This window comes from Bos grunniens, chromosome 6 (assembly GCF_055505025.1).
Source record: "Bos grunniens cultivar Pamir isolate PY7600 chromosome 6, Bosgru_T2T1.0, whole genome shotgun sequence".
Taxonomy (NCBI): Eukaryota; Metazoa; Chordata; class Mammalia; order Artiodactyla; family Bovidae; genus Bos; species Bos grunniens.
The window spans coordinates 89,002,869-89,019,259 of NC_141170.1; the positions used below are offsets into that span (position 1 = coordinate 89,002,869).

Here is a 16,391-nt window from a genome sequence, read left to right on the forward strand (position 1 = left end):
TCTAACTCATTCATTGGTATTCCTTCCACAAACACATCCTGAGAACCTGTGTTTACTGTCTATACCTTATTTGGTCAACCATCACTGTGCTGGTTTTCCAAACAAAACTTTCTGGACATTCTGGAGATTTTCCAAGTTGATAGCAAAACTCGGGCTACACAATTCCTTCACCTGTTTGGAATCTAGTTATCCTGTTATACGTGTGACTTGGCCTATTGTAAGATGAGTTGGTGCTTGGTTACATGTTCTGTATAAGTTACTACATTTTGATATAGGGCACAAGCATCAGCATCTCAGGTTTTCCTTTCAGGGCTCCTTTGCACTTTCTTCCAAATATACTCATTTTCTCTTTGTCCTAAAATCCTTTTCCAGCTGGGCTGATCTAGCCTGGGAAAACTGTTCTTTGTTCATAACCCAGGAAGGAACGGATGCAGGCCAACCATCCTCTGTGAGAAACTGGTCTCGGTTGTGCATCTGGGTGTGTGAGAAGAGCCGGGACCCAGCAGACAAATGGCAGGGTGGCTCCCCTGAGAGGACAAGTAGGGATGAAAGCTCCCACTTAGGATGTGTGTGTTGAGTGGAGGGGGCAAACAGAGACATTTCACACCTGGTGTTTCCTGTCTTCTCAGTGGGAATGGGAGGGAAGAAAGGAGACATCTGGATCTTCAAGAACAGTGGAGTTTTTGAGAAGCCATTGCGGGTTGGGAGATAAATGAGGATGGAAGGTAGGAAAGAGTCTCACGTTTTTTTTTTAGACAGGACTATTCTGCACAAACACTCGAGCGGAGGGCCCCTGCCTTCGTTTTCCCTGTGCGTTGTAGAATGTTAGTGGTGAAGACCTCAGGGTTTGCTGCTACCAAGCAGAAAAGTAAAGCTGAGAAACTTGGCTTGTGTCGATTTAAAAGCACATTCATCAGCCACTACCGGTTATGCTGCAGAAGTGGAGAGTGCCCTGTGCATCCTGCTCTGAGCATCAGCTCTTGGCCTGACTCAGACCCTGGGTGATGGACTGAGGAAAGGAAAAATGCCCTAAAGTTTCTGTTTTTTGATTATTGCCTGGGGGAGGGTGTTCAGTAGTGAGACCTTGTTTGAGGTTTGGAAAATACTAGGAATACCTGGCAAGAAGTTGGTTTTACGGTAATAATTTGCTACTTGTGTATCTTCATTGTGAACATACTTGTAGGATGTATGTGTGTATATGTGTGCGAGAGAAAAGGAAAGGTTATATAAAATAGTAAATCTTTGGAATGAATGTTTATGGTTGATATGATTTTTTAAATTCTAAATTGATATGTTTACCTTCAATTATTAATAACCTCAGAAATCTATGACTATTAAGTCTTTAATGGTAGGCAGAATTTTTCTGATCTTGATTCATTTAATAGTAAGAATTTCCTTCTAGTCACTAAAAAAGATTAAGAACATGTCACACTTACGTTACTGTTTGAGTTTAATATAGGTTTTGAATGGTTAACTACAGTTTTTTTTTTTTTTTTTTTCTTTTTAAACACAGGCTCTGGTAGTTTCAGAATTGAAATACTGTTTCCATCTTTCTATCTCAGGCTTGGTTTCCTCAAGACCAGATGGCTATTAATGTGAACCAGTTTTTCTTAAGCATTTGTTACTGATATCCTAACGTTTGGTTTTTTGTGGGTTGTCGTAGTTTTCATGATGTGACAAAAACTTAATGTTTATTGATATCAAATATTTTATTGTTGTTCAGCCTGCTGAATTGTCAGTGAAGTAGAACAGAAGAGGTGATATTGAAGAAAACATTAAAGGTTTGCTAAGAGGTGGCAATAAATGTGGTATTACTAGCAGAGATGCTTTTGAACAATACTGCTAAGGAATAGGTCTAATGAGATTTGGGACGTTGTTTAAAACTAGTCAGCATTAGTGTAATGTTCTTTCAGGGAACGTTTGTAATGCCCACAAGAATGTGTCAGTGGAGTGATCAGATTCCAGACGAACCTTCAGTTGCTTTCAGTAGTTGACATAACACACACCTGTGTGTTCTCTTTTCTGACCTCAAAATTGTTTTGAAAAACTTCTGACATCTGGAAGTGTGAAAAAGAGCAGATTTTGATTTGTTTTCTGACAAGTGGGAAGAATAAATTCTAAATGTAGTGTGTTTCACTTGTATATGGCACTTGCAGAAAGCACCATGTTTATCTCATAGCCTTCTAATCAAGCACAGAATAAAACCTCTGAGTTATATGATAGATTAATATTTTCTTGCAGCATTTTAATATGCTAGAGATGGAAATATGTATATACATACACATTTACATAATATTATAAATGTAGATAAATGAGCAGTTGCACTCAGTTGTATTTCTTTTTCTTGGAAGGAGTCATTTAGGAATTTTCTATCAAAACAAATTGTGAAGAGGAATACTATTGATAAGAAAACTGACCCAGTTCAACTTTAACTTTTACACAGTGACAGGTAAAGCTTTCCTTGATAACATATATTTGCTCAACCTCAGTATTATCATAAATGCTGTCACTTAAAATAAAATATCAAGTTATCAATAAATTTTCTTTGAACTCGAATTACTCTGCAATAACTTTGGTAACTAAATCAGTTGGTCCTTTAAAATATATGCTCTATGTTTTATATATTATATTATAAAATAAAGTGCTTAATGATTTTGTGTGTTCTGGTATCCTAGATTGATTTTTATTAAATCTTCAGATTTTTCTTTTCACAATTAAGCTTCACTTGGTTTGGCATCAGCAGCTTATTCCTTGCAATCTATTTAATTGAATAGCTTCTGCTGTTTATCCTAAAATGCAGATAAATGGCTTTCAGCACACTGTTTATAGTTTAGTAGTTCCTGAAGTGAGTCAACATTATCTGCTAGCGTCTACATGTCATAACTAATGATCTCTCTGCTTATACTTTCTTGCTGGTGAGGAGACACTGAACTCTACAGAGGAGAAAGCCCTGAACACTTGGGGGTGGGGGGGCTTATTTGGGATGGAGCCTATTGAACAGCTTTTTTCCCCCCCTTATTGGTATGAAATGGGAAGAGAAATATTTCCTTTACCATGATTTCAATTGCGCAAAAGCAATCACAAAGTCCTGTATTCTAAGGACTGGGATGAAAAATTGGGGGGATGTAGCTACTAGAGGGATTTGTTTTATTCCAGATTATCTCTCTAATTAATAATTAGCACAATTTTGATCCTTTCCTGGCCAGGCTGTTTGATATGATGGTAGAGACGGAGAGCCACTAGGAAATTTTCATGTTACCACCAAATAGTTACTGTGGTTTCAGTGATGAAAGCAAATAGTTTTTTGTCTGCAAAGAAAGATGAGAAGAAAATAAGTAACCTTCATTGTTGAAAATAAATAACCATCATTTATCACAAGTGAGGTCTATTCATTCTGAAAGAACCTCATGCTCTTTCTTTAAGGAAAATAAAAAACAAAAGTCAGTGAGACTTCACTCCTACTGAGGATCAGCAGGCTTGATGGCTGTTACAGTTAAAGCTGACAAAGTTTTGCCAATCTCTGATTCATTAAAAAATGAGAGTTCTTGCCTCCCATACTGAATATCTGAGTTTTTAGGTAGAGATAAGACCTTCTGTAGCTGAACTTAGAAAAAGACTTCTTAATAACTGAAGAACAAATTCTTTAATTTTGGTAAAATATTTTGCTTGGTCTTAAATATTCTTTGTCAAAGTGGGAAACTTTCTAACTGAAGTGGTCATTTAAAATAGCTACTGTCCTTTTCTCCTGTATTAATGTTATTACTAATTGTTGGGAGTACTTTGATCATTTAAATAGAACATGAGTAAGTATATATTTTTTATTACTCTGATACTGAAATTTAAAATCATATACCAATTTATCAAAATATTTCAGGGTGAAAAGAAAAACATTATACACAAAGATATGTCTGTCTTTTGTTGTGTGGCTGAGAATGACCATGTTTGTGAGAGAGAGTTACTTGTAGCATCTTAGATTCAGGGGTTTTTTGGATGGTTTGGTTGAGATACCATATTGATAATTATTTTAAAAAGGAGAAAGAAAACATTTTTACTTTAGAATATGATGTATGGGCAGGTAATTTTTGGCAACATTGAGGAGTTACAAGTTGGCTGAAGAACTACAAAGAAGGAAAATTTGAAGGTAAGATCAGACTTTTCAAAACCTGGGCCATTTAGTTTGCTAGGCTTTATACAATTACAAAATTTAAAAAGTAAGATTGCTTTTGAAGAATGTTTTGAAAACTGAAGCCATTTGTTTATTGAAAGAGGGAAAGCTTGAGAAACATCAGGCCAGAATGTTCCAATGTATGTCATACCCAGATTTAAGATAACAAAATCATTACAATAACAGAGTCTCAATTCAGATCTTTCCTTGGTGTTTCTGCTCAAACATCAATAAGACTTTTGCCTTTGACAATCTTATTCCAAAAAATCAAACAAAGCTGATGGTGGTTCAGAATCTCAATACTATTTTATGGTCAATTAAGTATAATTTCAGAAAAAAAATTTTTTTATATTTAAACATCAGTAGTCTATATATATTTTTTCTAGTCATATAAATACCCAGAGCCCAACTCGGTTTTCTTGTTTAGTTCTGATGCACAGACCAGAGTATGGGAATAGTTAGGAAAATATTAGTACAACGTTTTGTGGCATACTACCACAAACCTTGATCCTTCTCCAGTTAGCCTCACAGTGTTATCTGGAACTTTAAACGCAGTATTATCTTTAACACTGCTGTCCAAATATAAAGGAAAGCTCTAAGACGTGTCAGATTCTAATGAGGGAGAATGCTTTTATGACCATAGGAATTTCCTTTGACCCTATTACTCCTAATATATATCATATGTAATTTTTCTAGTGTTTTTATATACTGTTTTTCTTAGTAGGTAATTAATGTCTAAGTAATGAAAATAAAAAATATTTTTAAACATTTTAGTATATACTTTATATATAAGATTTTAAGTTGATATATTTTCTTCATTTCAACTCTTTTTGTATATATAAATGAATGTTTAACCATCTGCTACTAGGAAAGGGTGTCTGGTTTTTGGGTAAGTTTTTAGATTATTTAAAATGGCATGGACACTGGCCTAGGGGACAGATGGTTTTGTGTTTATGTAATAGAGTGTAAATGGAAAAAGAGTGAAAATTTTGGTATGAGTGAATGGTCAGCAGCCCTTTTATGACAAAACAACAACAATAACTGAAAAAATAACTTTTATTCACTTTTCTGGATTAGATTTTAAGGTTTATGAGTTAGTGGCCATTTCTTCACCTCTATGAAATCAGAGTGCTTTGTAGATAGCTTTGTGTATGATAAATATTTCTTAAATCAATTTGGACTTGCCAGCAATTTAATGCTGGATAAAATAAATATTTTCTGCTGTCTTAAGCCACCCATGATGAATAAGATATTTGTGTTTCAAATATAAATTTTATATAAAAAATTCTGAGTCAAGTCCAGTGATATGGTGGACTTAATAAAAAGATAAAATTAATGGTAATCATTTGGTTTCAGTTTTGCCAGCAAAAGGAGTTAGACATCTAGAATAGGTAAACCTCTTTAAAGAAAGATTTTTAAATGTTTGTGTAGCTGATCAATTTGTGAAGTTATGCTTATTTTAAAATAAACCCAAGAGTTGCATGTTGATATACCATTCTAAATGTCAAAAGGATAATGTCAAAAATAGATTTCTAGATACTTGAATGTTGTATGTTTTTCTGCCTTGCGTATAATCAGAGGCAGCTTTGAACCATCTGGAAATGTTACATAATACACTGTGGTCAATGATTTTTTCTTTTCTTTTTATTTATTTTTTTGATTCTAAGGTTTCTTTTCTCTTTCACCTTTCCACTGTCATATGCCATGTATCTTGAACATAGCTCAGTGCCTGAACAGAATAATCTCTCTTGCCAGCTCATAATCAAAGGGAGTACTGAGAAAAACAGCTGAGCTGTATTAGGCAACCACCGTCTGGACTGCATTTCTTAACTGGTGAATAACACATCACAGGTGCAGGATTAGAGCTGCCTACGGTGCTGGGCTCTTTAGTGGACACCCCTAGCAGTTCTGTGCATCCTCCTCATGTCTCATCCCAGGGAACCTGGCAACGATCTTAGCAAGCATACAGAAATCGCGAGTGAGTAGTGGGAGATGCTTTTTATCTTACAGAGGCTGTTTATCCCCCTCCAGAAATGTAAGCCAGACCAGTTAAGATGCTTCTGGCTCACACAAAAGGGATGATGGAACTTAGTCCTTCTTGGCATAGAGGGTGGAGAACAGTACAGTTTAGGGGGTTCAAAAACTTTGTGCATGAAAATTACTGTGCATGACAAGCAGTTTAGCTTAGCTGTCCCTGCAGTGTATGATTGAAGTTACTTTTAAACTGCTAAATATTGTGCATACCTTATTTCAACTTCTGTGTTGTCCGTGTGTTGAGTGGGGGCCTGTGTTTGCCCTTACACATTTTCCAGTACGGTCATGATTAAAATCAAGTGTTATGGCTGTGTAAAGTCTTTGTGGTATAATTTGTAGTTTTTGACATAGTAAATTCTTTTGCTATCTGTGACATGTAAGTCTCAATTCATAGATTACAGAAGTCTAAGTTACTTTCTCCCAAGTGCGATATTTACAATATAAAAATATTTTAAAGTATGTATTAATGATTTAAATATTAGAAGGAATCAGTGTTTTGAAGATTTAGTTTCTAAATCATTTAATCAGGAAGGTTATAAATTGTTTTACAGTAAAGTATACAGTCAGAGAAACTAAGACAAGTATTCTTTAGTACTTCATGTCATTTTTGCTATCTTAGAAAACTTTTCTATGAATCATAACACATAATTTTAAACAGAACCATGTAAACAGCACTGCAGGTTTTGTATAGTTGTTTCTTTAGTTTTTCTGTTTAAACTCCATATAATAGCTTTCTGATATTCAGATTTTGTTTTAATTCATTTTGCTGCAGGTTATCATTATTCCATGTTGTTTCATCATAGACTTTAAACTCGTTGGTGATGATAGTAGTTAATATTAGTGTATTGTAAGTTAAGTTTTAAAATATACATATTCTATTTTATTCCTCAAACATTTAAACGTTTGAAACAGCAATATATTTGCATTTTTAAGGTCAGTAAACTCCTCACTAAAGTATCCTTTAACCATTATCCAATTAGAGGATACAGAAAGGATTAGAAACAGAGAGAGATCCTAAATGCTTTCCAGGTTTTTTCTTTGGGGAGAAAGAATAGCATGAACCTGGTGATTTGATTTCTGATCTATCTGGCTTCATTGTCACGTCTCTTCTTTACATGGATGTCTGTTCAAAGTAGTTTTACACATCAAGCTGTCTTGGGAGTGCTTTGCAAAGCTGTGGAGTAAGTTTTGGTGTGATGGCAAGTAAAACATCCACTTTGATTAGCTTCAGAACTCTGTGAAACAGAGCATTGATAGAAACATCACGGAATAAAACCAAAGCTCCTGGCTTGGCAGTCTGCCATGTCCTGGTGTACATTATTGTCAGAGAGGCTATGGTTCAGTTTCTTTTCCAAAAATGTGGATTTAAACAGACATACTAAGTATTTTAAAACACAGAGATATTTTTGACCTTTAAAATGATCCTATTAGCTGTGATTTTGCTTTTTTATGAAGGTAGATTCAGTTTGATGTTAAACTATCTTTAAACATGGTGGTTACTTGCTTGTAAAGTTTATTATTTCTTATATTGACATTTTTACTAAGATACTTGTAATCATGTTGTGTTTTAGAGTGTTTTCAAAGGTTTTTAATATCTGTGAACATTTTGGTTGAGCTTCTCAAAACTCAAAAGCATTAAAACCTGAGGGAAAGGTAGCTACTGTTTTACCCTTAAGGAATATAAATGTGATGTCCAAAGAACTATAACTCCTATTACAATCAATTATGATGCTTACTTGGGCTCATAACTCTATATCAGTTACCTGGAAAACAAATGTACATGTTGTATGGTCCCATTTATGTAATATTTCATTTTTTAATGATCTGCTCAACTCATAGCATCTCAGAATATAAAACAGTTGAATTATTGAAGTTTTCACTTTTTACCCAGATGTTGTAGGGTCTCTGGGCAGAGCTTGCATGATATAAAATGTTGAAAACATGATTGTCTTACAGAAGCTGAGTGATGTGGTGATATGGATGTGTTAAGTATAGTGAAGAGAGAAACAATTGCCAGCAAATGGAAACATTTATAACAAAATATTTTATTATTACGGCCCTGGTTTCTATAGTCTCTAGCATGTCTCTAACATTGTAAAACTAATGTGTTTTTCTTACCCTATTCAATAGTGTCAACAATGAACCACTGAAATGAAACAACTGTCAGAATCCCTGGTTTTGGTGCTTATGTTTTCCATAGAAGTTATTGGTTGATTACTGCCACTCCTGGCCATCTTCCCTCCTGTGTCTCCTACCTGAGACTTAGTTATATTTGACAATTCTGTGTGGCACTGTGACATCCATTTTATTGTTTGCATACACTGTTTTTGGTTTTCCGTATGTAGTTGATTTGTCTCACTATGTTCCACATGCAGTCGATTTGTCTCACCAGCAAGATTGCTCTGTTGCTGAAGGTACTTCCAGTGCTCTTGGCCATTGTGTTATGTAGATGGAATGAATTTAATGATTCATTTTTACCACAGGGAAAAAAGAAAATGAGTAACAATGTATTAGCCACGAACAAACTATCCGTGTTTCTTAAACCAGAAAGCTCAATATTTTTATAGACTTTTTGTGCGCAGTGATGAACCTAAAAAGGCAGTTAATGGAAATAACATAAAAGAAAGGGGAATTAAAGAAAAAGAGAGAAATCAGGGTGAGAAAAAGGATGGGGAAAGAAGAAAAGGAAGAGAAGTAGAAACATTTAGGAGATGAAGCCTTAGAGATAAGGGACAAAAACAGTTGAGTGAGGGAAAGATAAAAATATGAACAAAAGCAAAAAAAAAAAAGGCAAAAAACAGAAGCTTTAGCAGCACAGATAACAATGACAATTTACTATTATTCACTCAGTATGTTCAGGGAACTGTGATAGGTGCTTTCTTTGAAATAGCTCATCCACTTCTCATAGAAAGCCAGTGTGTTCCAACACTCTCCACAGCCTCTGTTAAGCAACTTGCTAAGGCCACAGAGCAAGGCAATAGCTAAGCCAGGTTTGAACTGTTGTAGCCGATATCCTGGTCAAGTCTGTGTCCACTGCTTGGGGCCCACATGTGACACGGTTTCTCACTTGGCATTCCATGCCCTTCTATAGCATGCTAGCCCCTGGACTCGCCACCACCAAGCCTCCATTGTCTCTCTCTCCTATGACTTCTGAGACTCTTGAAGGAGAAGGACACTCCTGAGCAGTTAACATCACTATTAATAATTGAAAGTCTACTCTTTTTTAATAATGCATGAGATTTTGCTTTGATATTTTTGTGTCTAAGTTGTATTTATATTTTGTTTTCAAGAGTTTAGCCACATATTCCAACTTTTTATTAATGATTGAGTTTCATGTTGTTTATATATATATTTTTAAGTTCTGTTGCAAACAGCATAGAAAGCTTGTTTGAAAATGTCTTAGTGTGAAAGAGGGCTAGGCAATGAAAATTGAAGTCAGGACTTGTGAATTGTATATACTTGTTAGATAGTAATTTGAATTATTAAATTGAGTTAAATGATTCAAGGCTTAGGTGATAAAAATAAAAATAAGTTATCTATTTAAACCTACGATTCAGGATCACTAAAGCTTAAAAATTAATATTATTTTCAAACTCTGATTCACATTTTATTCCTGTGTATTTTTAACCAGTATACCCTTTAAACCAGTTTTGGTTGAGAAAGGAAATGGGCATTGATTCATATTATTTATTATCATAGCACTGTGGACAGTGTAGAATGGATCATTCTCAAAGCACTACTGGACAGCGTGGTGCTTTCGTATTTTCTTCCACTAATCTTTTTACCCAAGATACTTGAAGTACAAACTTGTATGATATGAATTTCAGTTTCTCTTCTTGCTCCGGCCTGCCCTCTGGTGAAGATGAGGTAGAACAGAGAAGACACTCAAAATTTTGTTAATTCTGGAGATATTTGGAGATCTAAAGAGAAAAAAAAAAAAAAAGAAAATGAGAGCAAAATAGATTACTAGTAGATTCTGTGGCACCAGATAATTATATGTCATCTTTAAATGAAATTTGAAGAGTCACAGCTCTTTTTTAGTACATTGCATATTTGAGACTTAATTTTCTTGAATTATCCCTATTCATAAAGATTGTTCTTTATGTGTTTTAATGTGATAGTGGATTCTAATATTCTCTTCACTGTGACATATAAAACAATATGTATATCACAAATTTAAAATGATTTATTGTAGTTTTGAAATGACAAGAATGTTACCAAGAAAAAAAAAATCAAAACTAAGTTTAGCTAAAGTGTACTTTAAGATATAATAAATGTACTGTAGGATAGGGCTTCCCTGGTAGCTCAGACAGTAAAGTGTCTGCCTAAAATGCGGGAGACCCAGGTTCCATCCTGGGTTGGGAAAATCCTCTGGAGAAGGAAATAGCAACCCACTCCAGTATTCATGCCTGGAAAATCCCATGGACCGAGGAGCCTGGTGGGCTACAGTCCATGGGGTCGCAAAGAGTCGGACACAACTGAACGACTTCACTTCACTTCACTTCACTGTAGGATATGACCTGTTAAGCCTTTGTAATTGAACGAAAGTCACACTGCTGCATGATGATCATTTTTATTTCATGAAGTTTGAGCAATTTGCCTGAAAAATCTGTAAATCTATCTCATAGGAAAATATGTGTTGAAGTATGTTCTTTCTGTACTTGTTGAGAGTTCTTTAAAAACACAAATGGATGTTAAATTTTGTCAAATGCTTTTTCTTCATTGATTGATATGATATGATTTTCATCCTTCATTTTGTTAATATGGTGAATCGCACTGGTTGACTTGTAGAAATTGTAACATCCTTACATCTCTGGAGTAAATCTCATTTGATCATGGTGTATAATCTTTTTAATACATTGTTGGATTCGGCTTGCTAATATTTTGTTGAGGATTTTTAGATATGTTCATCAAGGATATTGACCTGTAATTTTCTTTTCTTATGGTGTCCTTGTTTGGTTTTGATATCAAGGACATTTTCGCTTCATAACATGATTTTGGAAGTGTTTCCTCCTCTCCTGTTTTTAGAAGAATTTGAGAAGGATTGATATTAATTCTTCTTTGGATTTTTGATAGAATTGACCGGTGAAGCCATCTGAAACTAGACTTCCGGTTGTTGGGAGGTTTAAATTCTTGATTCAGTTTCCAGATCTTTCTGCTGCTGCTAAGTTACTTCAGTCGTGTCCGACTCTGTGCGACCCCATAAATGGCAGCCCACCAGGCTCCCCTGTCTCTGGGATTCTCCAGGCAAGAACACTGGAGTGGGTTGCCATTTCCTTCTCCAATGAATGAAAGTGAAAGTGAAGTCGCTCAGTTGTATCCGACTCCTAGTGACCCCATGGACTGCAGCCTTCCAGGCTCCTCCGTCCATGGGATTTTCCAGGCAAGAGTACTGGAGTGGGGTGCCATTGCCATATCTTTCTAATAGCTACATAATCTTTTGTGTACTGTACACAAAAAATTAACTCAAAATGTATTAAAGATATGAATGTAAGACCTGAAACCATGTAACTCCTCCAAGGATACATAGATGATAAGCTCCTTAACTTAGGTCTTCATGATTTTTTTGGATTTGACACCAAAAAAGACAAGGAAAAATAAATGAGAGGGACTGCATCAAAAAAAAAAAAAAAAAAGGCTCTGTACTGCAAAGGGAAACCATCAACAAATGAGAAGGGAACCTACTGAATAAAAGAAAATATTTATTAGATGTATATCTGATACGGAGTTGATGATCCAAAATATATAAAGAGCTAATACAGCTCTTCCCTGGTGGCTCAGCAGTAAAAATCTGCCTGATAATCCAGGAGACATGGGAGATGTAAGTTTGATCCCTGCGTCTGGAAGATCCACTGGAGAAGAAAATAGCAACCCATTCCAGTATCCCCTAGACGGAGGAGCCTGGTGGGCTACAGTCAATAGGGTCACAAAAGAGTCAGAAACGACTTAGCAACTGAACAGCAACATGCAACTCATTAGCCAGAAAATGAATAAAAAACCAAAGTCCTATTTTCAAAAATGAGCAGATGATCTGAATAGTCATTTTTCCAAAGAAATACATATGGATGACCAACAGGTACATGAAAAAAACATTTAACACCATTAATCAATAGGGAAATAGGTATCAAAACCTCAATTCGATATCACTTCACACCTGATAGAATGGGTATTCTCAAAAAGACAAAAGATAAACAAATCCTGGTGAGGAAGTAGAGAAGAGAAAACCCCTGTGCATTGTAAATTGGTGCAGCCACTGTGGAAAACAGTATGCACATCCCTCAAAAAACTGAAAGACAGAACTACCATGAAATCAAGTAATTCTACTTCTGGGTGTTTATCCAAGGAAACAGAAACTAACTTGAAAAAAAGAATATCCACCTCTGTGTTTACTGCAGCATTATTTACAATGACCAAGATACAGAACAACCGAAGTGCCCAGCACGGGATGGATAAAGGAGGTGTGGTACATTGTTGTACGCCTGACACTAGTATTGTATGGCAGTTGTACCACACTTTAGATTTTATAATCTTTTTTAACTCTATTCTTAAGCTTTTAATATGAGTCTAATCAAATGTATTTATTCTCCTGCTACTGCTTCTCTTACCCCATTCTCTATTTAATAGTCTCCAAATTATCAATGACTTTAATTTTATCTTGTGTTTGGAAATATTGTGAATTGTTTGATAACAATTTTCATTTCATAAGAAATTAAGACATCTATACGAGTAACTGACTCCTAAGTAGTAATTATACAATTTACATAGATTACTCCTTTGATTATTTTAGCAAAAGCAAATAGAAAGAACTCTTTGCCTGTCTCAGATTTGCATTTAATTTTTTGCTATTGATAAGTCACTTCAGTCGTGTCCGACTCCCTGTGACCCCATAGACGGCAGCCCACCAGGCTACCCCATCCCTGGGATTCTCCAGGCAAGAACACTGGAGTGGGTTGCCATTTCCTTCTCCAATGCGTGAAAGTGAAGTCGCTCAGTCGTGCTGACTCTTAGCGACCCCATGGACTGCGGCCCATCAGGCTCCTCCATCCATGGGATTTTCCAGGCAAGAGTACTGGAGTGGGGTGCCATCGCCTTCTCCGTGCATTTAATTATCCATTTATTTAATGCTTCTTAAAAGCAATCATTTATCATCTCACTGCTTTTAGTCGTTTGGGTCACATTATATGAAGGCAGCCTTTATATGTTGTTTCAGTGTTGTCTGTTAACTCAGTTTGCAGAGATGAAATCTTTAATATGAGCTAACTGTACTTTTTGTTCTTGTGAATGTGGTTTTGTTAAGATAGCATGTATTTTGACTACATGTTAAAGTGTTAAGCATTTTAGAAAGATTATGCAGCAATATTTTATCTTTGCAATCTGTATAGAAAGGATGATTCTTAAACCTTCTGGTTAGCATGTTTTCCTTCTTAGTGTCTCCTCAAGATTCCTTTTCTATTACTAGCTATTTGTTTTAACCCTTTTTGTCCTTGTAGTGGAATTTTGTAATTAAAATGTTCTGTAAACTATCCCTTTGTACAAAAATTATATTTTAACAGTCTTTCTTGTCAGTAAATATACTTCTACGTCAACATTTCAATAACTACATAGGAATCTCTTTTTAAAAATCTGATTATACCCTTGGTAGCTCAGCTGGTAAAGAATCTGCCTGCAATGCAGGAGACCCTGGTTCAATTCCTGGGTTGGGGAGATTCCCTGGAGAAGGGATAGGCTACCCACTTCAATATTCTTGGGCTTTTCTGGTGACTCAGCTGGTAAAGAATCTGCCCACAATGCGGGAGACCTGGGTTCGATCTCTGGGTTGGGAAGATCCCCTGGAGAAGGCAATAGCTACCCTCTCCAGTATCCTGGCCTGAAGAATTCCATGGACTGTATAGTCCACGAGGGTCACAAAGAGTCAGACACAACTGACTGACTTTAATTTTTTTTTTTTTTTACAGATTGTTAATAAGCAATATTGTGAAAAGACTCTTTCTAGCTCCATTTTATATCATTATTTAAGTTAAAGTGAGAGAATATCATAAATCCTTTCTTAAAATACTTCTTACAAATGTCATCTTATTTTCAGTAGTTTGAAGACGTTCCTTTTCTACCATAGAGCATTCTATGTGAATATTCCATTTAACAACTTTTCCCATCAGACGGTAAATTCTGTGTATGTTCAGTTCATCCTACATACCTGGGCTATGTCTGAAACAAGGTAGGCACCCAGTATATATTTAAGAAGTAGACATATGTGTAATATTAATAAATGAATTTTTATTATTTTGTTTTAAAAACTTCAAAGAGCAGGGGCCTGGTATGGAGGGAAGCAGGATGTAATAAGTTTTAAATATCTTACTTTCATCACTGTGAGTTACTTTGAGGTTCCTCAGGTCATAAAGTTAGTAAGACTGAGAACCACATTTATAAAGAAGGAAGTCTGTGGTAGGGAGATATATAGACATACCGACACCCACTGCACCTGGATATCAAGCAATGCTAGGGCGTTTATGCAGGTTTTAAATACAGCATGCGAATGTGAACTGTGTTTTACTTCACTTTCTTTTGGAGTTTTAACTTATGGATGAGCACCATATTTTATAGAAATAATAAACACCTATCGGGATTAAATATTTTTAATCTAGTCCTAGTTTTCTCAAAGTGGAGTTGCACGTCATCTGTCTCAAAATCACATGGGGTCTCGTTGAGTATGCCTTCTCTTGGCTTACCTGAGACCTGTAGAATCAGAATCACTATGATGGCCCAGGATTCTGAATAGAACAGACTCTTAATATAGTACAGTTTGTATATCTTCTACAGACTAAAATTCAAGGAACTGTTCAAGAAAGTTAGGTGCACATCTTACATAAATTTCAAAAATCTAATGAAATATTAGAATTAATGATTGGGGAAATTCTAATAAATTGATCTAACAGATTGTTGTTTTCCTTTTCAATTATTACTCTAAGAATTCAACTAATTGTTATAGCACTGAGAAAGTCAGAAAACAACATCACAGATCTTTTTTTAAACTCCTCATTCTCTGATCTAATAATGGTTGGAGGCACTGATTTGTAGTTAAAAAAATAGCAAAAGCATACTGTACACATCTATTGTGTATACTGTACTTCAAGAATTTCAATTTTTTAACCCAATGCCTTTCAGATAATATTTTTGTTGAAATTTTATTTAACTATAGGCAAACTGGATGTGCTGTGAGATTTTAAATCATTTCTCAGGGTGACGATTTCTACAGTGACATAGCATGTCTGAGAACTTTTACCACTATGCCTGAAACTTAATAGGTGTCAACCCACGCTTCCTCGAGCATCATTATATTCCAAAGGTGGTGGTAAAGAAGAAAATATGAAAACAGTCTCAGGGATATGTCACCCTATGTTGTGAAACATTGTCTTGCTACTTAGAAGGTAAAAAATTAGATTTTTCCAATAACGTTACCTAATATTTATCAAGTAATAGCACATAACATACACACTCTAAACTCTTGACATGAACATGACATAGGTGTTTATAATTATCTTCATTTTAATGATAAGAAAAAAGCACAATGAGATTATTTGTAAAGTTATTCAGGGTCAACTAGCTGATAAACAGTGAAGTGTATTTTTGAACCCAGAAAAATATGTCTGTAGACATTATGTCTACCATCGTTTCTTCCACTTAAACTGAAGATGTACAATCACTGCTAATAGGTAGTCCCTTTTGCTTGTAAATACTGATGAGGGAGATTTATTTTTTGAAATATATCTTGATAATTATCAATATCAATATAATATTTTTTGAAATCTATCTTGATAATTAAGTTTCTATCTTCCTACGAATTTCACAGATTAAATATTTCCTATGATTTCTTTTAAAAATACTTGATATACCTAAAGTAAAAAGACTAGTAGAAGTTTTAGGGCCCAAACAATCTGGATTTAAATCCTGTATTCATGACTTATTAGCTGCGTGCAGATCACTTAAATTTCAAATCTTAATTTTCTCATCGAAAATGGGAATGATAATATTTACTCACAGGATTACATACAGAGATAATCTATATAATAGTGTGTCATTGAACTGCTTGCACTCAGTCAAATACAACTATTATAGCTTAATGTAGAAACTACTACTCTGAAAGGTTTATGAGAACTTCTAGTGAGACCTATCTATATTGTAGAGAAAGTATAGT

General features: G+C 35.1%; 1 protein-coding gene across 48 annotated transcripts in view; it reads left to right on the top strand.

Moving 5' to 3' along the window:
- BMPR1B (bone morphogenetic protein receptor type 1B) overlaps positions 1-16,391 on the top strand; it is a 522,369-nt gene that overhangs the window by 455,755 nt on the left and 50,223 nt on the right. For 20 of the 48 annotated variants that reach the window (XM_086406604.1, XM_086406600.1, XM_086406606.1 and 17 more), the window contains 3 exons: positions 2,352-2,449; positions 4,076-4,141; positions 5,921-6,143. The exons of 14 other annotated variants lie outside the window; for them this stretch is intronic. In XM_086406604.1, the coding sequence (XP_086262730.1) occupies positions 6,089-6,143 (55 nt within the window). In that variant the 5' untranslated portion in view covers positions 2,352-2,449; positions 4,076-4,141; positions 5,921-6,088. Of the gene's footprint in view, positions 1-2,351; positions 2,450-4,075; positions 4,142-5,920; positions 6,144-8,329; positions 12,641-14,282; positions 14,415-15,395; positions 15,625-16,391 lie in introns of those variants that run through there. 14 more of the 48 variants (XM_086406623.1, XM_086406624.1, XM_086406630.1 and 11 more) reach the window with 9 other exon arrangements.